We start from the raw sequence: 25,956 nt of genomic DNA, 5'->3' as shown, positions 1-25,956 counted from the left end.
GCGATGAAAGTAGCTATTGAATTGCAGAGCCCCGAACTTTACATACAACAGCCTTTAATTCCAGTAATGCAAAACAAACTGTTAGAGGGCTGTCCTTTACCCTGGAAACCATACATTATTCCACTGTTAGTGCCTAACCCGGGGGTACCCATAGAAGGGATTGTAGAGAGGTTGCAGCAACTCGGTGACCTTCCAGGTCTCCCACACACAGACAGAACAGCCAACCATGGAAATAAATGAGATAACAGTGAAAACCAGAGAGGAGGGGAAGGAGGAAAAGGGGAAGGAACTAAGTTATTTCAAGATGTACTTAAAAAAGGAGTTCCCAAAAGAGATATGGATGGGCAGCCAACAGAAGCCTTATGGAGGTTAGCCAGACAGCACCAAATTAGAAGAGCTACAAAACAAGAACAGACGTATCCCTGGGTTGAGATGCAGGAGACAGTCAATCAGTTCTGTAACACAGATCCAGTATTTTCAGGGTTTGAGCCACCAAAGTCCAACACTCCTCCGTACGAGGAGCATCATAAACTGGAATAGGGGTGTGGCCAAGCCCCAGTGCAGTCCCCTGCTGTTTGCCGTGTTCGTGAGGATCAACGACCTTTTACCACTTGTACAATACATTGGTCCACAAAGAACAAGCAAACTGTGCTGGCACTGGTTGATACTGGGACAGAGGTCTCTGTTATTCACGGCAATCCTGACAAACATAAGGGGGACCCAGCACCTGTACGGAGCCTTGGGGAACAGGTAGTTCAGGAGTGTATGCTGGAAATAACACTACAAATAGCAGACCATCCACCAAAACCTTACAGAGTAATGGTAGCAAAAATATTAGAATATATAATAGGGATTGATGTTATTAGAGGAATGGACTTATGGATTGACAACACCCTGTGGCCATTTGGGTCCATGCAGTGGCGCATTTGAGCCATACAAGTGGGGAAGATACAGGAAGAGACAAACATTCCTATTTGTACACCGGTAATATTGCATTAAGATTCTTTTTTGGTATCCCTTTAGTTCCTTTTTACTAATTAATATTGTATTAAAAGCTGTTCTATAGTATTGTTTTAATATCCTTTTTTTGGTATCCCTTTAACTCCCTTTTTTTTTCCTAGTTACTACTGTATTAAATGCTGTTCATAGTATTGTTTTAATGCCAACTGATAAAGCAGTTATTTTGTATTCTTTTTAGCTTTTGATTCTCTTTGCTAGCTTTTTTTTATTCTCACTGCAGTAAAAGATTTTTTGTGGTGTTTGAATGCCTGTTGTACTTGTTTTTATTACGGGCATGTATCCTAATGGACTGGTACAACATGATGAGTCTTTTCCATATTGTGATGGACACTGATCGATGTCTTCTGACTTTTCTTCTTCAGCTGTTGTAGCAGCTTGTGCAGGTCAGGATGTTCCAGGAGGTTTTTGACCAGGATAATGTCTCTTTCAATCGGTGCTGGAGATGAATTGTTGTGTAACATAAAGTTGTTGTGCATGTTCTGTAACACGGTTTCTCCTAGGCAATAGTTAAAATCACATCCTGCTATGTTAGTAAAGTCACAAATACATAGTTTTGTAAGTTTTGAGGGGTTGGAAAGCTGGATGTGTTCTCTACTGTTGTCAGAGGGGGTTTGAAACACACACATCCTTGTCCTATGTGTAACTGACCGTGACTGGCTGGCCCATCTTCAGATTGTCCTGAAGGTCATCAATTTTATTATTTGAACCTGATTTGAGAGACATGGAGCTCAAGAAAGCCCTCAATACAGGCCTGCCCATTGGCCTCTATTGTTGTTTAGCTGATTCAGAGGGTAACCTTTCATCCCTTCCAGATTTGTGTGCTTTCAGAGAATGTTTTAACAGACCATTAACATGCTCCACCATCCCATTTCCCTGAGGATAGCAGGGTGTGTGGAAAACCTGGCCCAATCCTGTACCAGGACACTGGTGATGTGTGATCTGTTATTGCTTTGTGTATAATCTGGAACAGCAAAATGAGAGAGCAGATTACAAAGCCCCGAAACAGCAGCTTTAGAACTGTCGTGTTTTGGCAGCCAGGTAGACCCCAGGTGGACCTCTTGGGTCAGTACGTGCTGACATCTCCTCAGGGTCCTCAGAGGCCTGTGGGAGGCCACTTGTGTAGGACCAGGGCCCCAGTGGGCTTTAAATGTAAAGGTGTAAAGGTTGCCCCTAGAAACGGGCCTCACTGCTGGTTGCCATGGCAGTGTTGCTGGAAACAGGTCCTGACAGGCTGCCATCATATAGTGATAGTTTTTGTGGTGGCTGCCATCATATAGTGATAGTTTTTGTGGTGGCTGCCATCATATAGTGATAGTTTTTGTGGTGGTTGCCATCATATAGTGATAGTTTTTGTGGAGGTTGCCATCACACAGGGGGGTTGGAGGGAGATGATCATTAAGGTCCTTTCAAACTCAAACCATTCTGTGATTCTCTGGGTTCCTATAGCCCCTCCCCATCTCCCACAGCCCTTATGGGTTCCTATAGCTCCTCCCCAGCCCCACATGTCCTACAGCCTCTCCCCCAGCCCTTATGGATTCCTATAGGCCCTTCTTCCTCTCCCCCAGCCCCTATGGTTCCCTGTAGTCCCTTCCCCAGCCCCCTGTGTTCCTGTAGCCCCCTCCCCCTGCTCTCCCAGTCTCTATGGATTTCCATAACCCTTCTCCCACCCATGTGGTTTCTATAGCCCTTCCCCTGGACTTTATGGGCTGTAGCCCCTTCTCCAGCTTCCACAGGCTCTACAGCTCCAACAGCCCCTTCCTCAGATTTTATGGGTTCCTATAGCTCCTTCCCCAGCCTCTATCTGTTCCTACAGCCCCTTACCCAACTCCCCTGCTTTGGAGACGAGCTGTGTGGGTCTGTGTCCTTGCACCAGTGCAGGCAGGTGACATGGGTCGGCCTCCCCTTGTCGACTGTTGCAGTTGCTCTGTCACCAATGGTCAAGCACAATTTTGTGGTGGGGCTGTGCTGGCTGTCTCAGGTCACCTCCTTGTCTGGCTTCTGCCTTAACATTGCTTCCATGAGGATCTGCTCCATGATCTTCCCAGGCACAGAGGGCGAGGCTCTCTGGTCTGTAGTCCCCCCGTCTTCCTTTCTCCCCTCTTTAAAAAGAGGAGCAGTATTTCCCTAGTTCCAGTCCCCAGGGACTTTGCTTGAGTTTTCAAGTGGGATAGAGAGGGGCTTGGCAACCCCATCAGCCCATTCCCTCAGGATCCTGGCAGGCATCTCATCAGGCCCCACAGACTTGTGCCCAGTCAGTTCCATCAGATGATCTCAAACATGCTCTTCTCTCCCCCACCTGGAGGTTCAAGGACTTGAGACATGTCTTCATATTTTATTGTGTTTTACTTATTAAACTGTTTACTTATATTTTCCAAATCTCCTGCCCACCAGGGGAGAGGGGAGAAAGGGGTGGGTGGTGAGAAAGCAGCTGTGTGGTATTTAGTTGCCAGCTGGGGTTAAACCACACTGGTGGAGGCCCAGACTCGTGCACATGAGTCAGTCTGAGCAGCTCATGCCAGGGCTCACCCAAAGGGGAGCAGTGGGAGCACCCCGCTCTCCAACAGGAATTTCCTTCCCTGCTGTGCCACAGTCTCAGTCTTTGGTGGTTCCTCATCCTGGAACTTCCTACTAACAGTCACAGCCACCCCAGACACCTCCCTCAGGTCACAGGAGCCACGGACCCTGGCAGTGAGGGTGGTGGCAGTGACCACACAGAGTGGCCAGTGGCTGGAGGGCAGCATTGGTTCCCGCTCGGCTCTTTCCCACCACACTTCCAACCCCCCCTGTGATTGTGGCTCCCTGGTGACAAGAAACACTGTGCTAAACTGAAGCCAGTCCTGGGGACCCCCAGGGTGGTGCACACAGCTTGTAAGACGGGGCTGGGGGAGCTTGGCTTGCTTGGCCTGGAGTCCAAGGGGCTCAGGTGGCCCTGGCAGCAGCAGGGGTGGGGCCTGCGGGGAGGTTGTCAAGAGGGGACAACAGCAGGGCAGCAGGGTGACAGTCACCAGGTGACACGGGACACCCTCATGGCTCTGGTCACTGGTGGGTGCAGTGTGACATGCAGAGACTTTCAGCCTCTCAGAGTTGCTCCCGAGCCCAGCACACAGAGGGGTTCTGGGTGCCAGCACACGTGGTGGGCCATCTCCAGCCTCTCACCCACCAGCACCTCCAAGTTCTTCACAGGGCTGCACTTTTTGCTTCCCATGTGACATTGTCTTCAAGGTTCAACCACTTCCAGGATCTCTCCTCTTACTCTTTTTCAGGCCGTTTTTTGCTGTTCTTTCCTCCACTCTGCCCTTAGTTCCTGGTGAGTTGTAAATAAAGGTAACACTGGAGTCAGTCAGAGTTACCTCACAGCATCACCACAGATTCACCCAAGGCTGTTCCACAGCATCACTGTGTGGCCTGAAGATGAACAGGATCAGGACACACATACAGGAAGAGGATCAGGACACACACACATGAAGAGGATCAGGACACACATACAGCTCTGTGCTGAGGCAGATGGCACCAAAGGGGACCGAAAGTGCCCTCTTAAGCTGTCATGCTCATCTCCAGGCCTTCCCCCCTCCTCTATCAGGAGGGAAATGACCCAACGCATTTGTATCTTTGCTTGTTGGCACTCTGCCCTACCTACCCTTGTCCCAGGCTCATTTGTGTTCCACTGCCCCCACAGAAACCTCACCTTCCTCCTACCCTGATGGTTCCACCATTTGGCCTCAGTCATCAGCTGTGCCACACAACCTGCATGGCTCAGCTCTGGGTCAGCCTGGCTGGCTTGGCCAGGTCTGGTCCATCCTTTCAGCCAGTCTGGCACAGGTAACATCATCCACTGGTCAAGCAATGCCCAAAGCAATGCCCAGAGGCATCAGCCCATGAAAAGCCCAGGCAGGCCCTTGTGCTCAAGCGGTTTCTTGCAGCACTTTCTGAAGGTTGTGGGTGAAAGGGCAGCAGAGAGGGGGGACAAGGCAAGGGCCCACTTTCATCTCCCACACAGGGAGGAGTGGGCAAGACAGCAGCATTTCCCTTCAGAGACCTTTGAGAACCTGCAGGTATTAGAGGCCAGGCCCATGCAGCCCCCAGTGACACAAGTGGGTAGGAATGAGCAGGGCTGTCGGGTGCCCCTGGGGACAGACTCCAGTTGTTATTCACCTTTATTTACAACTCACTGGGAACTAAGGGCAGAGTGGAGGAAAGAGCAGCAAAGAACAGCCTGAAAAAGAGTAAGAGGAGAGATCCTGGAAGTGGTTGAACCTTGAAGACAGTATCACATGGGAAGCAAAAAGTGCAGCCCAGCTGAGAAGGTCTTGGGGGTGCTGGTGGGTGAGAGCCTGGACATGTCCCAGCCGTGTGTGTTGGCACCCAGAACCCCTCTGTGTGCTGGGCTGATCCCCCAGCATGGGCAGCAGGTGAGGGGGGGTTCTGCCCCTCTGTCCCACTCAGGTGAGACCCCCCCTGCAGAGTTGTCTCCAGCTCTGGAATCCCCAGCACAAGAAAGACATGGAGCTCTTGAAGCACATCTGCTACTCCTTTAGCACCTCCCACAGGGAGAGGCCTCACCTGGGCTGCTGGCTCACCTGCAATAACCCATCCCACCTGGAGGAGAGTGGGAGAGGACCTTTCTGCAGGGACTGGAGTTTAAATACCACCAGGCTGGTGCTTAACAAGGGGCAATCCCCACAGCTGCTCCAGCTGCCAGGACCAGTGTGCCCAGGTGGCCAAGAGGGCCAATGGATCCTGGCCTGGCTCAGGAACAGTGTGGCAGCAGGAGCAGGGCAGTGATTCTGCCCCTGGACTCAGCACTGGTGAGGCCACCCCTGGAGTGCTGTGTCCAGCTCTGGGCCCTCAGCTCAGGAAGGACATGGAGGGGCTGGAGCAGGGCCAGGGAAGAGCAGCGAGGCTGGGGAAGGGACTGGAGCACAAGTGCTGTGAGGAGAGGCTGAGGGAGCTGGGGGGGCTCAGCCTGGAGAGGAGGAGGCTCAGGGGAGACCTCCTGACTCTGCAACTCCCTGACAGGAGGGGGGAGCCAGGTGAGGGTCGGGCTCTTCTCCCAGGCAGCAGAAGGACAAGAGGGCACAGTCTCTGCCAGGGGAGGTTTAGGTTGGATATTAGGAAGCAATTCTTTCCAGAGAGAGTGCTCAGCCATTGGAATGGGCTGCCCAGGGAGGGGGTGGATTCTCCATCCCTGGAGGTGTTTAAGGACAGACTGGATGTGGCATCAGTGCCATGGGCTGGGAACCACGGCGGGGTTGGATCAAGGGTTGGACTTGATGATCTCAGAGGTCTTTTCCAACCTGGTTGATTCCATGATTCTGTGACCAGTGGGGCAGCTGTTCTCCCCTACACTCTGCTGGGAGTTGTGCTTCCAACATCTCCCTGCAGTGCCACCCACCTCTGTGCTGTGCTGAATCTGTCCCTCACACCAGCTCCTTCCCTGGACAGAAGATTCCCTGCAGGTGTAGGACATCAACAACAGAGTCAGCTGCAGCTCAGGCCATCAGTGCCTAAACCCTTCTCTGCTGGGCAGTGCAAAGGAAGTAGAAGAGCCAAGGAGCAGTGAAACACTGACCTGCCAAATGACCACCAGCCCCCACCTCTGGCTGGAGAACAGGTCTGATGGAGGGCTCAGGATGATCCACGATTACCTGCACTGCTCAAAGGTTCCCGTAAAAGCAGAGGCTTTGCAAACCTCACTTTTTGTTCCCCAGATGAAGAAGCTTGGTCAAAGTACCAGAGACTCGCCACAGGCAGGGCAAGGGCAGCCATGTTTCCTGCATCACTGCCCAGTGCTCTGGTCTCTAAGCCAACCTTCCCCCTTTGCCTCAGTCCCTCAGTTCCAACCAGCTGCTTTTCCACAGCTTGGACTAACCAGCTCCCAAGCCTGGGCAGGCACAAACACACACCAGGGAATGTGAGGAACACACATCACATTTATACCAGGAACAGGAACACAGACAAATGAGATGGGAACAGAACATTCCTACAAGACACCACTTGAATTTATGTTTATTTTATATATATATTTATATATATACCTTTGTATAGATTAAACTGGGGGGATTTTATCATATACATTTTTTTGGTCTAATACATGAGAAACAGGGACAGGAACATAGCAAATATAAATCAGTACATTCCTTGAGTGAACTCCTTGCCACACCGAGACTGAAAAATTGCATGCAATGGGGAGACAGAGAGAAGGGAAATCAATTTTATTAGAAAAAAAAAAGAAACAAGACAATCCAGGTACAACTGTCAACGGAGGAGTAGCACTATAGATGGCAAACCTGTATAAATTATAAGTAAATTCCACTCTGACATCTACTATGCTTTAAAGTGCAATGAAGCCTGATTTATTTACCTACAGAAATACAGGAAAGATTCCCCCCCTCTCCCCATTCCAATCTATCCCTAAAAAAAAAAAACCAACAAAACAACCAACCAACCAAACCCAAACAAACAAACCAATAAAATTAACCTAAAGGATATACATTATCCACAGTCCTACAGAGACGCCTACAATCTACTCAGTAGCACCAAGAATCTGATATGGGTGTAATTAAAATCAATTAAAACTCGGGAGCAATGGTAACATCTGTCTGCTGCTTGTGCAGCCCTCCTGCCCGCTGTCGGTGCCTCGGGGGGAGGCTCTCCCTGTGCTGGGTGAGGGTGGCAGTGCCCACACCTGCTCTGGCAGCAGCTCCCACGCGCCACACGCACACACAGCACAGCGAGAGCAGTGTGGGGGACGGGGGACACGGGGGGGACGGGGGGACACGGGGGGGACACGGGGGGGACACGGGGGGACACGGGGGGGACACGGGGGGGACACGGGAAGCCGAGGCCCCGCGCGGGGTCTGCGCAGGCGGGTGTGGAGGGAGCGGGACTGACCTACACGGAGGGGAAGGGAAGGGTTGTGCGAGTCCAACACGCGCCACGAGCCTCTTTGGTGACAGGGTGATGGGGAGGGGAGGGAGGGGGAGGAAGGGGGTCAGCACAGCCCCCCTCTGGTGAGCCTCTGGCTGCGTTGTCTTCCGAGGCCGGGGGCCTCTGCGCCACAGTTCATCTGTCTCCACATGCCACCCCTCAGCAGCCCTCAGAAGCCAAAGGTCTCCTGGGAAGCGTAGACCATGTAGAGGAAGCCATCCTCGTCCTTCTCCTGCTCATAGATCTCCGAGATGGGGGTGGACACGCTGACCATGCTGTGCTGGTTCACCAGCAGGAAGAACGCCTGGGTGGGATTCAGCTGCAAGCGGCGCCTGTGGGGGTAAGGGCAGGAGGGGCAGGGTCAGCCCACCCGGGGCAGGTGCCCTGACAGCCAGTTCCACCTCCCCAGCAACGCTGTTCACCTGGGGCCAGGCCTGCACAGCCAGGACCTCCTCAGGACCTCCTCTCACCACTCAGGACGTGGTATCTGTGAGTCCAGCTAAGCAGCTCGGGGCTCCAAGGCCTCCTGACTCAGGAACTCACAAAGCCCCCTTCTGCAAGTGCTGCTGGCAAGGGCAAAACAGAGGGGACTCTTCCCTCTGAGCTGAAGGATAAAATGAGGGGACTAAAGCCCCCCTCATCAGCTCTTGATTGTCCCTATGAGGGAGTGGTCACAGACCTCCAGCAGGTGCTAAAACCTGCCCCCTCAGTCCCCCACACACAAGGATGCTGTGGCTGCCAAATCCCCATCCCTGCCCTCAGCAGCTGCCTCTGCCCCACCCTCACCCCAGCACCCTGTGCTGGGTGACCTGTGGGTGAGGAGAGGTTCACAACACACCAGCTGAGGCCACCCCACTCACCGGATTATTTTGACCAATTCACTCATGTTGACATGGTCTGGGACAAGGAACTTGGTCTTGTCCAGCACTGGCAGCTGTTTCTCTCCTTTGTAACGTTCAATGATGACCTGGGGAGAAAGGCAGGGGTAGAATTAGTCATGTTTACAGTGCCCCCCACGCACTGGCCTCAAGGCCAAACACAAATCCAACACCACTTACAGACTGGCCAAACCCACAGGTTTTGCTGGCTTGAGCTGCAGAACTGAGCTCATGGTGCACAGTTTTCTTCCCCTTTCCTTCCTGCTGCCATTCAGCATCACTCTGCCTGCTCAGGAGCAGCTGCAGATATTCCTAGACAAGCAGTTTTTAGAAATCCCATTGAAGCCACCCAGGGCATTCCTTCAGCAAGGGGGAGTTTGGATTTCATCAGTCCCACTCCTTGTGTTAACACTCAGACACACTGACTCCAAGAAGGATCAGGAAGCAGGGCCACTCCTCCCATGTGCCACCCCAACTGTGCAGGAGCTTCCCAGGCACTCCTGCACAGAATCACCCCAGGGACAGCCCAGCCTGTCCTCCCCTGTGAGAGTTCCTGCCCGGGAAATCTCTTACCACCCTACATTCTGAAACGGCTGAACAATGATTGCTCTTCCATTTTCCTGCTATTATAAATAACGATTTTCTTCTGTTAAGCCTTTTGCTGCTTAACAGCTACAACTGCTGTTCCAAACCAGCCTGGAAAGGTACCATTTGTAGTCTGAGAATAAAGTGGAAGGCAGTTAAAACAGGTAAATTAATTTAGTAGGTAAAATTAAAATAAGCAAAGAACTTACACAGCTTAATCCGTCCCTGCTGCAGAAATGCTCTGATTCTCACATCTCTCAAGTACACAGCTATTTTCTGCACAGAGAGACACTTGGATACTCATCAGCCCATCACCCTCTCCCACTTGAGACTGAACATTATTTTTCTCTATAAGGCAAGGAATTCCCATAATTTATTTTCCAAGGCCCTTTCCAAATTTACAAGTGAAATTTGTACTTCAAACTGCCAATGGCTGTGGGAGGGATGGAGCAGCACGCAGAGAGGAGGATCCCCAGGAGATGGCTCTGCGGAGCCAGAAGGACCAGGGAACCTCTGGGAACACCGACTTCCCTTTCCCTTGAGCCTTTGTTGCCACCCCACCCTCTGGCAGCAGCAGCAATGGAACTCCTGCCAGCCTATCCCAAAGCCAGAGCTGACACTCCAGCCGGGACTGCGGGGTCACCAGTGAGCTGGGAATGTCTGAGGAGCCCCTCAGGGCTGATCTCAGGGCCCACCAGGATGGGCCAAGCCCCTCTGCAGGCAGTGCCTGGATGAGGGAGGGGTGCCAGGGCCTTGCTGAGAGCTCTGCACCGAAAACCCTCTGCAGAGGAAGCAGAGGGTTCCTCACCCTGAGGAAGCTGAGCCCAGGGGAACCCAGGGAGCCAAGGGCCAGACAAGCAGCACGTGAAGGTCCCCAGGGAACAGCAGGGACACCTCCTTCAGCCCTTTGCAGGACGGGCTGTGACTAAAGAACTTGAGCCTTACATGGACAAGGCAGTGCTCTGGCTGTGGGGAGAGGAGTGGTCTCGAGGGGCTGGACACTCACACCAGCCACAGACAGAGATGCTGCTGTGGCCACTGAGAAACACAGAGGCAGCTCTGGGACCTTCAGTTTGCACAAAAGAACAGCTATAGAGCAGCTGTCTGTGCATCCACCTCTACCTGCAGAGGGGGCCCTGTACACCTGGGTGATGCCTCATTTCTCATATGAGCAGGAGCAGATGTCTCTCATTACCAGCCAGTTCCATCCCCAAAAAAAAGCCTCTTGACTAATCCAAAAATGGGCTGGGAAGGATGTCCTGACTGTTAGAGCAGCAGCTGCCTCGTGCCCTGAGCACACACAGAGCCTCTCATGGAGAACAGCTCCAAGAGTTTCTGTTCCCAGAACACGAGCTGCTATTTGGGTAACTCAGCTATGGGAACAGGTGGCCAATGGACAAAACGTTCTTGTCTTGCTCTGGAGGGAAAAACATGATCAGATGCTAATGTTACATCCCTCTGGCCACAGGGTGTGTGTGCACAGCCATCTTCCATCCCAGATCCTCTTCCAGGAGAGGGGCTTCCTCAGCATGGGACACCTGCTCTTGCACAGGGAACCCATCACAGATCTCTGCAGAAATCACACAAGTGGGCACAGGTGGGAAGTGGAAAGGCTTAGGGCAGAGCCTGGGTCCTGGTCCCACCACAGGAGGGGTTTGGGCAGCATTTACAGACACAGCCCTTGTTCTGGGGCTGGTCTGGAGAGGTGGAAAGGGATTTTGCTAGGGAATGGGGCCAGATGTGGCAGCCTGACAGAGGCAAAGTCCAACCAGCAGTGAGGCTGAGAATGTGTTCCCAGCAGGCACAGGCACAAATGTGTGTATGAACACACTCCCTGATATCCGTGGCCAGGCAGAGGCTGACACAGACACACAGAGCACTCACCCGAGCACAGGCAGCACGAGCCTCACCCTGTGCCACTCCAGCTGTGGGAGCAGGGTGAAGGTCCTCTAGTGGGAACAGACACAGTAACCCCTCTCAGTCCAAAAAGTGCTCTGGTGTTGACCCATCAGGAGTTGCATCAGCCCTGGATGCTGAGTCTGCAGCTCCCCAGAACAGCCCTCCAGGAACCCAGAGAAAGTTGTCCCTTGCTCTGAGTCTGTAATTCAGGTTTCCAACCACCACTGTTCCAGGACAGGGCAATATCTGGGATCCCTCCACCTGCCACTGCCTTTCTGTGCTCCTCTGTGGGTGTCAGATGAACCAGAGCCCAAACGCCCCCTCAGCCCTCCCTACCAGCATGAGGGGTGGCCCTGTCCCCTCTGCAGCTGTACAGCCCATGACCAACCAGCCTGGCTGAATTAACCATTGCAGGGCTTTGGGAAATGGTTTGCTCCAGTTACTGCCCAGCATAAGCTGTTCCCCAGGGATTTCAGACTCTCTGAGGGTTCAGTGGGCTCCAGAAAGAACCCTGGGGCTGACAGCAGGCAGGGGCAATGGGTGGCCACAGGCCCCATGCCCTCTAACAGGGCAGCAGATGGTTTCTAAAACATCTGCTGAGGCTGTGAATGGGGGTCCCAGCGAGAAGGTTGGAAGTTCTCTGCCTGCTCTGACTGCCTGAGCAGGAACTACCCTGTGAGGGGCAGCCAGAGATTCCTTCCCAGCAGAGCTGGGCTCGAGCAGCACCTCAGTGCCAACACAACCACCTCACCTTCTCAGCAAGAGCTGCATGTGCCTGTGGTCAGGACTTTGCACCATGGAAGCACAGTCAGCTCTGGGAAATGTAGGGACAACAAAGGAGCCCCTAACACGAGGTGGACAGGGAACCACTGGGGAGCCCCTGGCTCCTGCCTGTCTCCAAATCACCTGTGCCAGTGAGGTGTCCTGGCATGTGATTTCTCTTCAAACACAAGCAGACAACTCCATGCCTCAGGCAGGGTCCAGGTTGTCTCTGGTGGGCTCAGACAGACACACCACAGCCGTCTCCCCACACAGACCTCCATGTACATGTGGCACAGCCCCTTCCTCAGTCTCCTCTGGAAGTACACTCCTGGAAACAGGAGAGACATGCCCTTCCCTGGGCACACAGCCAGGCCATGCACTCTGCAAATCCTCCTGGCCCCCTGTCAAAGCAAAAGGGACTCACCCAAGGGCCCTGAGTGGAAACTGGAGATGCAGGAGGGCAGCAGGTGCCTTGCTGTGATTTCTGCCAGCACTAAGGGTGTGTGCGACCTGGCCCACCATCAATCTCCCCAACTCCCCCAGGCTGTGGGCTCAAACCCTCCTGCTAATTCCAAGGGCCTCTCCAGGGAAGCCAGTCACTTGGCAAACACAGCTCCTGCCTTCCAGAGATGACCAGAACCTTCCCACAGCCAGTTTGCCCGCCCTGTGCTGCTCAGACCTACAGCAGTGCCCACACCACGCTCCATCCTGCACAAGGCTCTGATCACTGCCCAGCACTGACACCTGTGCACAGTCACCTGCAGGAATTCTGCCTCAGGAAACAGGAGAGACAGCACCAAACTGCTGTTGGGGTCTAACTGGGGCCAGGCCTTTAGAGACACCAGTGACAAGAACACGGCTGGACCCCCCAAGGCCTTCAACAGCCTTCTCACCCCCAATTCTTTTTAGTGCTCCAGCTAAACGTATCCTGTGCTCTCCTGCCGTGTCCCTCAGCCCAGGAGAGCAGAGCAGCTGAGGGGTGAGCCGAGCCCCTCGTCCTCTCCCAGTGCTGGCACTCAGGGCACTGAACGAGGGGCAGAGTGGAGAGCTCAGGTCTCTGCCACGGCCAAACCTCTGCACACAGAGCTCCCCTCACAAACACACCAGTGCCAGGTCCTGATGACACAGAAACCTCCTCCTGGGGCACGTGGTGCTGACCCCAGCACAAAGAGCACTCCAGCCATGGGAGCTCTCCCACCACGTCCCAGTAAAGCCACCAAACTGTGCCTGTGGATGCAGAGCTCTGGCTCCTTTGGTCCATTCCTCAGGCAACACACATCTGTGTACAGTGACTTGATATATGCAAGTGACTGCATTTTTTGTACAACTTATTTCTAGCCTGGCCTTCCTGCCAGAGCCTGAAGGCACTGCATTTAGTTCTGGCACAGCCCTGGAGATACACAGAGCCAGTCTAATGGCATTGAAAGTGTGTTAAAAGCAGAGGTCAATCAATGTGTTGATGAGCTGGTGTATTGGTACCCAGTGTGCTGCCAGGGGCAGGCCCTGCCCTGCTGAGCTGGCAACACATGGACACCACAGTGATGGTGAGGGAGAAGGAAGAGAAAGAATTCTTTTGGCTGAAAGACACTGTGCTAAAATCAAAGTAAGAGTGAGGCAGGAGTGGACTAGGATGGGTCAGGAGCAGTTTGAGACATTCAGCCTTGAAGGCCAAATACTGAGAGACAGTCTGCAATTTTAAGATAAGGTTGATGTTCATCCAACACTTGGGAGGGAGCTGAACTAGGAATGCATCCTGATTTTTTGGTCATACATGCTATGGTATCGCAAATAGTAACTTCAGCAAGCCCCAATTTCATGGAATCATGGAATCGTTTGTGTTGGAAGGGACCTTAAAGGCTGTCTAGTTCCAACCCCCCCTCTAGGGGCAGGGACACCCTAGGCCAGGTTGCTCCAAGCCCCATCCAGCCTGGCCTTGAAAACTTCCAAAGAATGGGGCATTCCTCTAGGTTCTCCACCTTCTCAGGAAGAGAAGCAAATACTCAGGTAGAATCTCAAAAGCACACTCACAGCCAGAGAGCAACATGGTGCATTAGGTGTGACATGGGCAGGAAGGTCACGGGGTCTCACCTGGGCACGTCAACCACAGGTGCTGGGAAAGCACAGAAGGGGTATGAATGATCCTGACAGAGCCTCTGTGTTTTCAACACAGCAAAGATCATCTCACACCTTTCTCTGGGCAGAGAGAAATCTTTACCAGGTCATCCAGAAGTCAAGAAGCTACTACAACCCAATAAAAGGACATTTCAGAGTTTTCTCCTGCTGCACTAGCTTGGAAATAGTTTTGAGAGCAAATCAGTCCCCTGCCTTTAGGGCAGACATGAGGCTTTAGGGGCAGCCTGCACTTTGCACTGCACAGAACGTGTCTGCTGTGGAGCAGCTGGCACACACAAGGCACTGGAGGCTCATGGAGACCATCCTCTGTTGATTCCAGGGAGCAAAGTTTTGTGAGCCCCATGGAGGCCACCCAGCAGCACAGAGGAGTCCTGAGAACAAAGTCCAACACAGCCCAGTGAGAACAATCACTTACCGGGATCTTGTTTGGATGCTGCTCTCGGATCTGCTGAACTTCCTTACAACGATCCGCTGGAGGGAGAGCAAAGAAACGGGGTTAGAGACACCTGTGTGGGGGAGCTCAGGCAGAGCTGAGGCACCCACCCTGCAAACCACACACTGACACACAGGGACACTGCCCAAGGAATGCAAGGTCTGCTCACCAGGCCTTTTCTGGGCATGGTCAGCCTCCAGTGACCAACCCTTTACTGCTTCCTACTGCCCCAACCAATCCCTCCAGGATGGGACGCACCACCCTGCCTGGTAAACCTGGGCAGCACACCTGGAAACCAGCAAAATGAAAGGAGACCATAAGGATAACAAAACTAACCTAAATCCACCAGCAGCACAGCTTTGGGGTCTGAGCTCGGCAAGTCCAGGCTCTTTGTGTCTCCTGGATGCTCTCCCCAGGGAGATGATTCTCCAACTGGGGCTGGGTTTTAGCCATTTCCTTCTGCCTGTTGTGCACTTCCAAGCACTGTCTGGCACAGAGCCTGGTTCCACAAGAGATACACCTTGCCAAGAACTCCTTCACTAGCACAGATCTACAGAGCAGCTACAACAGCTGTTGGCCTGACAGAAGGTATTTCTAGACCTGGATACAGGAAGAAAACCTTAAGCAAGGAGATGACCAACGTACTAAAAGACTTCCTGCAGTTGTTCTCACTTTCTAACCCATTTGCTCCCAGAGTTCATGTTTACTGACACGCACAACAGGCAGCACACAAAGCTTGCACACTCCTCCAGCTTACAGGAGAATTCTCATGCCCCTCACTGCTTTAGCAGAGGGTCCTCTGCTTTCCACAACCCCAAGCAGCACAAAGAAGCAGTGCCAGAGCCAGGTATAGCTCTGTGTGTGCTCCTCCTGGGACACCACACACCTACACTCCTCCTGGCATTACCTCCTCTGGGAAGTGCTTCACAGCCTCCAGCAGCCCACCTGCAGTGCCCAGGGGAAGCAGTTTTGTGGATCACGGTGGGTGAGCCGGGGGTGAGGGTCAGTGACTAAGCACTGACTGGAAAAGTGAGATCTGGGTATCAGAGGATCCCCCATCGGATCATCCTGCCACACACACCAGCACCAGCCCAACTCCTCTTCCCAGCTTACACAGCCCCCATTCCTCATGACCCACCAGGATCATGGAGGGCAGGATAAGCACCTGTGTTTGAGTGTTTTCTCCCCAGAAACGCTGAGCATTTCTCCTCTGAGCACTCAATAAATCCTTATTGTTTATACATTGAATTTGGCTAGAAACAACTTTAGGAAGAGACCGGAGTTTCTTTAGAGGCCACGAGGCCACAAAATCACCAAACCACAAACGCTTTGAGCACCATTTCTGCCTCCTCTGTGGGGAAAATATCCCTCTGCTAGGAATGGCTAGACCTTTTATTCTGCAAGACTCCAAGTCAAGCAACACAGAGAGCAAGATTATTTGGATTTCATGAAATATTCAGGCATATCTGTTCTGGAGTTTATGACTGAAGATGCAGCTCCTCATGGTTCCTTTTCACCCAATCCAATGCACCAGGGATCCAGAGTTATCCTTGTGACACAGACAGTTTTCCCCCGAGGTCCCAGTCAGCAGGGAGTCACAGACATCAGCACCACACGTGATGCTGGTACAGGGACACCTCTTTGGGAATGCTGAAGGACACAGTGACAGCAGCACCCAGCACCCAACCCAGCACCCAGATGGAGCAGAAATATCTGCCCCTCTCTGCAGTGCCCCCCTCCCACGTGTCCACTGTGGACAGGCTGCAGCAGGATGGAGCATCCCAAAGGCTGGAGATCCAGAGCATGACTAGACAAAATCTACCAGCATAGGAACTTCAGGCACTTTGACTGCAGCCAACTCAGACTTCTGGGTGTTAACAGAGCTGTGTCCTCCTGGCTGGCCAGTTTTCCCAGCTTTAGTATCCACCCTATCCTGCTTCTCTCTGCATCCTGTCAGATGACCATGTGCATGAACTCCCTAGACCTCATGCTCTGCCCTGCAGGGTCACAGAACTGTTTGCACAAGAAGCCCCAGTGATGCAGGTAATGGTGAGAACGGTCTGAGAAGGAGTTTGTTATCATGGTTAGTAAATGTAGATAATCTCAGAGCATCCAGCTAGCCCAGGATGCACCTGCAAAAGGGCAGCCACACACCAGACACCCCTTCCTGCTCCCTGGAAGCACCACCAACGCCAGCACAAGGAGATGGCACAAGCCATCACCACCTTCACTTCCACAGAGGAGACAGAGGTGCCCCCTGCCCATCACACTGATAAAGATGCCACACAGAGAGTAAAATGGTCCATCCTCAATCCAGCTGCACATCAGTGCCTCAGGATCCCACCCCAGCCCTTTGTCCCCCGAGGAGAGCAGACCAGGTGCCTTGGGCAGAGGCCGCTGCTGCAGGATGCTCCTTCCAGATCTTGCTGACTCCACAGCAGGAATCAAGGGCATGAGCCACCAGTGACAGAGCTCTCAGCTACCCTCAAGTCTGCTGGACCGCAGTGGCAGCTCCCTCTCCCACCCTTTAAAACCTGCCATGTGCCCAGGACCTGATCCCTTTGGCCAGCAGGGCCCAGGGCATTTGGAGCCCTCCTGAGCCCAGGGGACTGACTGTTACCAACAGTGCAATGACAGCAGGTGCAGCTTTACTCCAGGGGCTGCTGGATCCCTCCAGCAGGTCCCTGTGACTGCAACTACAAGCACCTCAAGCCCTGCACTTCCTCTGCCCTGGAAATGCCCATTTCAGAAACTTCATTCAGGAAGGCAGTCAGGAGCAACCCCACCCAAGGTGTTCAGGTGCCTGAACACACCAGCTGAAGTTTCTGGGACATCTGGAGCTCTGCTAAGGAGCACATTCAGTCCCATCCTTGCCTTGGATAGCCAAGGAAACAGGCTTGGGAGTCAGCAGAAGCTGCATCAAACCCTGCACGAGGGTAATTTCTGTGTGCACAAGAATTCAGGCAGAAGAGATCTCCAGCAAGAAATAGGTGATGGTCCCCCACACCCTCCTCAGCCGGGGCTGGGAGCCAGAGGTTGATCCTGTGACTCATCAAAGCATCAACATCACACAGCAGGAACAGCTATAAATACCACCCTTATTTTAGTGTATTTACAGTAAATCTAAGTCAGAGGAAAAAAGGGAAAACACTTAAAGGGCACTTGAGGGAGACACGTCTGGAGGTGCCAGCCCAGCCCCTGAGCTCCTTCTCGTGTGGACAGGTATGATCCCCCACCCTGGCACTCAGTGTTTGCACACTCACATTTCACACACAACAGGCCTGATTTTACAAGCCTTGTTCTCCTCCTGCAGCTCCCCCAAACCAAAGCTGTGACTTTCTCAACACAAGGTTGAGACTTTCCCCTCTCCTGCAGCACCTGGCGCAGTTAATCCTCAGCTGATGTGCAAAACTAATCAGAACTGTTCACACAACCCTGTCCCTATCCACATTCTTCTCCTGTGGTCCCTCCTCCCTGAGGGGAAGGAGAGCATCACACCTGAGTGCAGCAGCTCAGGGGCTCCACTGCAGGGGCTCCAGGCAGCTGCTGTTCCAAGGAGCTGAGCACAGAGCCATGACCTGCACGCAGAGGGAAGAGCCCCATCCCTGCTCCAGGGGTGGGCACTGCACATCTGCCACGAGGGAAGCCAGACTTCTCCCCAGTGCTGGGATGTCAGAGCTCAGGACGGCAGCAAGACAAACCCACACACTTTCATTGGTTATTCCCAGGGAAAATTCTCTGCTAGAGCCTATGGAAAGACAGGAGTATTTTTGTAGCATTGCATACACCAGGAAATTGCCTATTTCTCCTCCAACTGCTGTTTCAACTGTTAAGTACCAACAGCAAAGCCTGCAAATTGCCCAAAACACCAGAATCTTGGCTGTTTTCTTGACTGAGGTCCTTCCCAAGCTGTTCTCCCAAAGATGCAGGCACGCTGCGTGCGTATCCCATGGCAATGCAGGATGAGATCATCACAGCAGCTGAGGAGAACAGTGGAAAATTTCAAGCCTCACTTTGCAAACATTAACCTTTTTTATCAGCAGTGCCCAGGAACCCTGGCCACAGGAGCCAGGTCCCCGCTGTGCTGGGCACTGTGCAGACACGGGATGAAAGGACAGTCCTGGATGCAAAAGAGCCTCAGCAGGCAGAAGATCCAGATGGTGGGACAGAAGGAAAACACGCGGCGAGCTCTCCAGCAGCGCCCTTGCGTAAGGGGCACCGTTCTTCAGGGGACACCAGACCAACACTGGTCAGGCACTGGTGCTGCCCCAGGGCAGCAGAGGGACTGCAGGAGCAGCAGGAATGCTGTTAGGAAAACACCATTAAGAAAAGACACCACCTGGAAACGTCATCAACGTGCTGCCAGGTCAACAGCTCCTGAGCTGAGCAAGGGCTGTGTGTGGAGAGCAAAGCAGAGACCAGCAATGCAGCCATGAGCCTCTCCCTGTGTCCCAGGGCTCCAGGTGCAGCTGCCAGTGGCATGGAGGGAGTGTACAGATATCCCTGGCACCTGCAGCAGGCTGTGGCCTTCTCTCTGCCATCCACACAAACACTCTGCCTGGGGGTGGATCTGCCTCACGTTTGAAGCAGAGCCAAAAATGAACATGTTTCTTCAAAAAGCTGCTGTGGTCAGTCCCAGGGCAGAGGGCTGCTACAGAACACAGATCTTTCCCCGAGAGATTTTCTGCAAGGAGAGGTGGAATTGGATGGTTTGAAATCAGGATATGTGTGGGATGAGCTGGCAAGCACTGAAGACACAGGCCAGTCACGCAGGTCATTCCAGATGTACATCACTCACTGTTTCTGCAGTATCACATCACCCTAAGGCCAGACACCTCTAACCACCAGGAAACACCCTCGTGCCTGTGTCATGGCTCACCCAGCACCTGACCTGACCTGGCCCAGTGCTCCTCCTCAGGCCAGTGGTGCTGCAGGAGCAGCAAGAGGAGATTCCCACATCCAGGAAGGGAGGGCAGAATGTGCAAGGCTGACCATGTCCTGGGCATCTATCCTCCCCACCAAAAAAGGCTGTCTGTCCTAGGCTATGTGGGACAGCAGCACTGCAGAGATCTGACAGTGATTCTGATTGTTGAGTTTATTTAATTCTCCTGTCTGCAAAGCTGGGGGCTCCGGACAGGATGAATGACTCGGGACCAAACCCACACTGCACTGAATCTAAAGGCTTTGAACGGACAGAAAACGTGTCTCATCATGGCACAGGTGGAGCCTGATGCTCCACTGCCCCCAGAAGGTATTGCCAGCATGGAAGTGGATGCTCTGTCTCCATGACTGTCCATCCCATCGCTCCAGCTGCGCTGGATATGCCATGTCTGGGAGGATTTCTGAACACCAGGCTCCTGGGGCCCTGTGACTGCAGAAGGATCTCAGCAGCCTTCTTCATTTGCATAAGTTCCCAATATTGCTGGCTCCACAGTAGAGCTTGAAAATGGATTTTAAAACACAAAGAAGAAACACCTTCATATTTTTTAGCAGTTTCAAAATGTAATGGATATGATTTCGAGCCTGGCTCCAGGAATTTGCATCTGGCAAATCCATGGTAAGGACTCATCTCATGACCAAGCAGAGCCACACAACAACTGTGAACTCCAAATTCCTGTCAAGACACTTGTCCTCTGGTTGCACAGCACCACTGCACTGCCAAGACAAGAGGGAATGGCATTAAACTGCCAGAGGGCAGGGTTAGATGGGATATTAGGAAGAAATTCTTCCCTGGGAGGGTGGGGAGGCCCTGGCACAGGTTGCCCAGAGAAGCTGTGGCTGCCCCATTCCTGGGAGTGCCCTAGGCCAGGCTGGACAGGGCTTGGAGCAACCTGGGCTATGGAAAGTGTCCCTGCCCATGGCAGGGGGTGGAACGAGATGGGCTTTAAGGCCCCTTCCAGCCCAAACCATTCTGGGATTCCATGTGCAGGATGAGCAGTGGACCTCCATCATCCAAAAAGCTTAAAACTCACTGCATCCCCTGAGCATGGGGGGCAAACACCTTCTGTGCCACCTCAGGATGCCAAACAGAGTATTTACATCAGAGTTCCAGGTAAGCAACTGGCTTTTTGCTCAACATTTAATCACAGTTTCACTGTTCTTGGAAAGAGAGCAGCAAGTTCCTTCTGCACAAGCCCTCAGGAGGCTGCTCTGCAAGGGTTCCCTCCAGCTCCAGTGTGACCTTCCACCTGCACAACCTTCACAACCATAAGCCTCCAAGACAGCAGGAATGCACTTGGATTTCTCAGAACTACTCAGGATGCTTCAAATTGCTCAGACAAAGGCCAGGCACTCCTGCCAGGGCTGTATTTTGGTGCAGCCCACCATGCACGTGCAAGCACCAAGGGCCTTTGCCCTGCCCGGGTCGCTGCTATTTTTGCACAAACAAGCCTGGACACGCAGGGCTCCAGGGCCTCTCTGGGCAGCTGCGCCGGACACCAGAGTCTGGAATTTATCCCTTCATTTCCTCTCACAGCCTATTTCCAAACCACCTTCTGAGCACAAAAGGCAGCAAACGACTGCATGAGCACAGAGCTGGAGGTGTTTAGAGCTGCAGGCTGACCTCAGAATGCCACAGGAGCAGGGTGGCACACCGAGAGACCTCCCAGGTGACTCTCCTGACCGCTGGGGCTGACCACAGAAGGAACACCAAAGCCAAGGGACATGACTTATGGCTCATGGCTCCTCGGTGGCAGAGCCTCCCAGCCTGACAGCTCCTGGATTCACCAGTCTCCACCCTGCTGGCTCAGGGGGAGAGCTGAAGTTTTTGTAGTGAAGAAAGTATTAAGTAACGAACAAAACACACACAGGTTTTATTGTTCCTGGCTGCCAGTCAGGACCTTGTGTTACGTAAAAGAATAATAATAATAAATAAAAAAATCAAAATTTGTGGCCTACATGTCTGGCTGGCATTTGTTCTGGAAGCTTGTTCAGTTCCTCTTGCAGCAGTATTTTCTTCAGCGCTGATAATTAACCCCACATCCAGTCATGTCACGGAATGTCCTCGGTAATTAATCCAAGACACAGGCAGCTGAGCAGCAGCTCCCACCAGCAGCCTCCTCCCAAGGGATCCCAGCTCTCAAAGCACAACTGCCAGTGCATGGACACTCTGAGGGCCAGCTCAGGACCAAGGAGGGCTCACTGAGCAACCTCACACCAAGTTCCACATGCTTTTCCAAGCCAACGCCAAGATGAACTGTTGTGGATGGTGTGAGAAGCAGACAATTCATCCACTGCTGGTCCCTACACAAGAACAGGCACGGCTGGCTCACATGAGATGAAACCCCAGGGACTTCAACATTTCACTGTTCCCCAGAGCCACGGGGAATTCAGCTCCACACCCACCGTTGCCTTTCCTCTGAAGAGGAGTGGTTTCCCAGAACTAAAGGCAGATCTCCCAGAGGATGGGACCTGGGATGGGGAATAAGCAGTGCAGAGAGGCTGAGGTCAAACCCCGGCGTTTGTCACCAGGCCAGGGGCTCCAGCTGCCCCCCCACGTGTCCGTGTGCTCCTGCCTCTGTGCCAGCGGGACACTGGGGCACGGGGCCGAGCTGCTCCTGGTTCTCCTGACAGCCCAGCACCCAGGCCCACGGCCGTGACCACGCTGTTATGTGTGCACTGAACACACAGCTGGCAGCCTGACCCAAACCCCCACTTCAGGAGCAGTGGGACAACGCTCCCAAGGCTCTTTTCAGGAAGTGCAGCGGTGTCAGGCAGCCCCACGCTCCTGCTGCTGCCAGGACACCCTGTTCCTCTGACACAGGCCACGGCTTTGTTCTGGGAATTGTTTTGGACTCCTCCAGTGCATCTGAATATGCCTCAGCGTCTGCAGCACACGGATGCAGAGGGTACTGTCAGATTTTACCCCCAAGGACACTCTGCTGCAGACCTTACAAGGACCAGCTCTCAGAGCTCCAATCCCACCACTGGCAGCACCTCAGCTCACAGGAGGGGTCAGTGCTCCATGCCCTCCACACTCCTTGGATCAAACCCCGGCCACTTCCCAGCCAGTCCCCTTTTCAAGTCCACAACGAATGAATAGAAAACAGGAAATTTCTCTCAGGAGAGATCCAAGGGCAAAGCAGATGAACAAGCAGGAGAAATTTACAGAAAAACAAATCGCAAAAATACAAGAATGGGGAAAACCAGCATTGAAGAAAGCAGAATCTTCAGTGAGGGTGGCAGACCAAGAGCTAAGGCAGCCACTTGCCATGAAACCGGAGCCTGGGTGCCTTCTGTAAACAGCCATATCCCTGACTCTGCCTTTTCTGGCTTTTTGGAACTGTTCCACTTCTGTAAAGTTTCGAAGCCTTAAAAATTAAGCCATTCTGAGGACACAGAGTCGCTGGTGATGTTTTCCACCAGCCCCTCCAACTGCATTGTAAACAATCGCTTCCTGCTCCTGTTGTGTAATGATTCAAAGACAAAAACAAGCCGTATTTACTTTCTCCAACAGAGCAATTACAGCCCTGACCCAAAGCAACTGCGGGGGCTGCCAGGCCTCCTCCTCCTCCTCCTCCTCCTCCTCCTCCTCCTGGCTCAGCTCTGCAGCCCAGTCAGCTGAGAGAGCAAAAGGGCAGAGGAAAGTACAGAGAAACAAGGAGCACTTGCAGTTGCCGGCACCAAACTCCCTCACCCCCCTCCGTCCCTCCGGGGCTATTTTAATCCTGCTTTCTTTCAACTACTCCGAGCCTTGGATTTTGTTTTCTTTCTGGCTCACAGAGTCTGAGTGATCCACAAAGGCAAACCAGACTCCTCCTGACCATAATAAGCTGATTCTCACCAGTTTAGCAGTAGGTAGTTACGAAGGGGCTGATTTAGGATTTCACTGCTTTTAATGCGTGGTTTAGGAGAACACAGCAGGGTCCCAGTGAGCACCCCGGGGCACCCAGGCTTCCTCTGGTTCTTGTTTGTGCGTGTTCCCTCGGCAGGGGAGGGCTGGGTAAGCATTCAAGGCCGGAAGGGTTGTGCCAAGAAAATACCAAATATTTACAGTTTCCAAGAGAGCAGCGAGGGTCTGGATCAGCAGTTTTCAGCAGGAAAAAAGCTCCAATTTTAAAACTCACGTAGGGAACACGCCCTCACCTGCGTTTGGGCAGTAACTGGCACAACACGAGGCTTTGTTCGGCACGAAAACACCGATTTCGGCGTTACACAGACAGCAAAGCTCAACTGATGCCCCCCAGGGCTGTGACCTGCCAGGAACACGGAGCCCTCCCCGTGCCAGCTGGCAAAGGGCAACAGCAACAGCGGCCGATGTTCCGTCTGACCCCACTGTGGGGTCTGGCGATAAAATCGGGGACTTTCTACGGTCACCTCCCCACCTCCTGAGCCTGCCCATCGCGCCCCTCTGACAAAGGGCTGGCACGGGGCGATCACCGACCCCTCTGGGTCCCAAGGGCCAGCGGAGAGGGTGTGCGGCGCTCGGGAAGCACCACCCAGCCCACCGCGGGGCGGGACGGGGCGCGGGGACGGCGATTTGGGGGGGGGGGGGTCGCTGTTGCTCTGACAGCCGGGAGCGACACCCCGACATGGCCCTCCCGACCGGCACCGGGAGCGACCCCCCGACATGGCCCTCCCGACCGGCACCGGGAGCGACCCCCCGACATCCCCCTCCCGACCGGCACCGGGAGCGACCCCCCGACATCCCCCTCCCGACCGGCACCGGGAGCGACCCCCCGACATCCCCCTCCCGACCGGCACCGGGAGCGACCCCCCGACATCCCCCTCCCGACCGGCACCGGGAGCGACCCCCCGACATCCCCCTCCCGACCGCCCCCGGGGGGATCCCGCCCTGCGGGCTCCGCGGCCGCTCGCGGTGCCCTCCCGGGACAGGAGGGGACACGGGGGTGGCGCGGGGACCCCCGACACCGCCGGGCTCTGCCGGGCGGGCGCGGCCCCCCCGGAGGGGGATGAAGTGACATCACCGAGCGGCGGCTGCTGCGGCCCCGCCGCCCCTCCGGGCACCGCCCGCGGCCGGGGGGCAGCGCGGGGGGGGCGCGGGGCAGACCCGCTGATCCCCCCGTCCATCCGTCCGTCCGTCCGTCCTTCCATCCATCCATCCGCCGTCCCTCCCCGCCCCCCCTCCGGGCGCGGCCCCTCACCGAAGGCGCGGCGCTGTTTGAAGGGCCGGTCCGAGGGCATCGCGGCGGCACCGGCACGGCCGCTCCGCTGCCTGCGCTGCGCCGCCTGACGTCACCGCCGCACGCCCGGGGGGCGGGGCCTCGCCCGCCCGCGGCCCCGCCCATCGCCCCGCCCACCGCCCGCCCCGCGGGGCTGCCCCGGCAGGGACCCGGGGTGGGAATGCCGTGGGAATGCCGTGGGAATGCCGTGGGAATCGTGGGATCGCGGGGCTGGGTTGGGCTGGAAGGGGCGACACTGACCTGGGGTGCCATGGAAATCATGGAATCGCGGGTTGGGTTGGGTTGGGTTGGAAGGGGTGACAGTGACCTGGGAATGCTGTGAAAATCATGGAATCACGGGTTGGGCTGGGCTGGAAGGGGCCTTAAAGCTCATCCCTGGAAGATCTTCAACTGGACCAGGTTGCTCCAAGCCCCCTCCAACCTGGCCTTGGACACTCCCAGGGATGGGGCAGCCACAGCTTCTCTGGGCAACCTGTGCCAGGACCTCCCCACCCTCACAGGGAAGGATTTATTCCCAATATCTAATCTAAAACTCTCCTCTTTTAGTCCAAATCGGTCCCCCCTTGTCCTGTCATCACTCTCTGCCCGTGTAATAAGTCACTCTCCCTCTTTTTTATGAGCCCCCAACAGGAGACAGGGCTGCTGGTGACACGGGGCCAGCCGTGCCCAGTCAGCAGGAACCCCATGGCAGAGCATCACCATCCCCTGAGGGGACACAACGGTCCGTCAGAGGGGACCCCAAACACCTGCACTGTTCAGAGCAGCACACCAGAGAAGGCAGCAGGAGGACTCCTGGGCTGGGATTTCCAGAGGTGCTCACAGGACACAGGTGTCCATGACTCTGGCCTGCAGTGGCTTCTTCTGGACATCTTGGATCAAACACCTTCCAGGTGTCACTGGGAGGAAACGCTGCTGGAGTGAGGTGGGTGGAGGGGAAGGACTGTGCAGGGATACAGCTGAGACAGCTCCGCCCGGGGCTGTGCCTGGGAGATTCCAGACAGCAAATCTGGACACGAACCACCCTCACACAGACTCTCAGACATTTGCAATTCCCACGTCTCCCCGATCATCTGCCAGCTAACGAGCCCCTTGTTTTCCCTGCTGCATCCAGAGCCACGGCTGTGCTGAATATTTCAAAGCCCGCAGCACAACTACAAATAGGGCAGCTATTTCTGGA

General features: G+C 54.2%; 1 protein-coding gene across 1 annotated transcript; it reads right to left on the bottom strand.

Moving 5' to 3' along the window:
- Positions 1 to 7,217: 7,217 nt before the first annotated feature.
- MAP1LC3A (microtubule associated protein 1 light chain 3 alpha) lies at positions 7,218 to 24,881 on the bottom strand. The gene is made up of 4 exons (XM_064674299.1): positions 24,741 to 24,881; positions 14,620 to 14,675; positions 8,808 to 8,914; positions 7,218 to 8,279 (listed from the first exon to the last, which is right to left on the bottom strand). Exons 1-4 carry the CDS (start codon positions 24,778 to 24,780, stop codon positions 8,117 to 8,119), a joined length of 366 nt encoding a protein of 121 aa, XP_064530369.1. The 5' UTR covers positions 24,781 to 24,881; the 3' UTR covers positions 7,218 to 8,116.
- Between the last annotated feature and the right edge of the window lie 1,075 nt (positions 24,882 to 25,956).

This window comes from Pseudopipra pipra, chromosome 17 (genome assembly GCF_036250125.1).
Source record: "Pseudopipra pipra isolate bDixPip1 chromosome 17, bDixPip1.hap1, whole genome shotgun sequence".
In the NCBI taxonomy this organism is placed as follows: domain Eukaryota; kingdom Metazoa; phylum Chordata; class Aves; order Passeriformes; family Pipridae; genus Pseudopipra; species Pseudopipra pipra.
Note: the sequence above shows the minus strand (reverse complement) of the source record. Positions and strands in the feature narration are given on the sequence as shown.

Coding starts and splice junctions, on each gene's coding strand:
- MAP1LC3A (XM_064674299.1), bottom strand. CDS start 24,780: ATGCCCTCGGACCGGCCCTTCAAACAGCGCCGCGCCTTCG. Junction 14,676..24,740: donor CAAACAGCGCCGCGCCTTCG/GTGAGGGGCCGC, acceptor CTCTCCCTCCAG/CGGATCGTTGTAAGGAAGTT. Junction 8,915..14,619: donor AGCATCCAAACAAGATCCCG/GTAAGTGATTGT, acceptor CTTTCTCCCCAG/GTCATCATTGAACGTTACAA.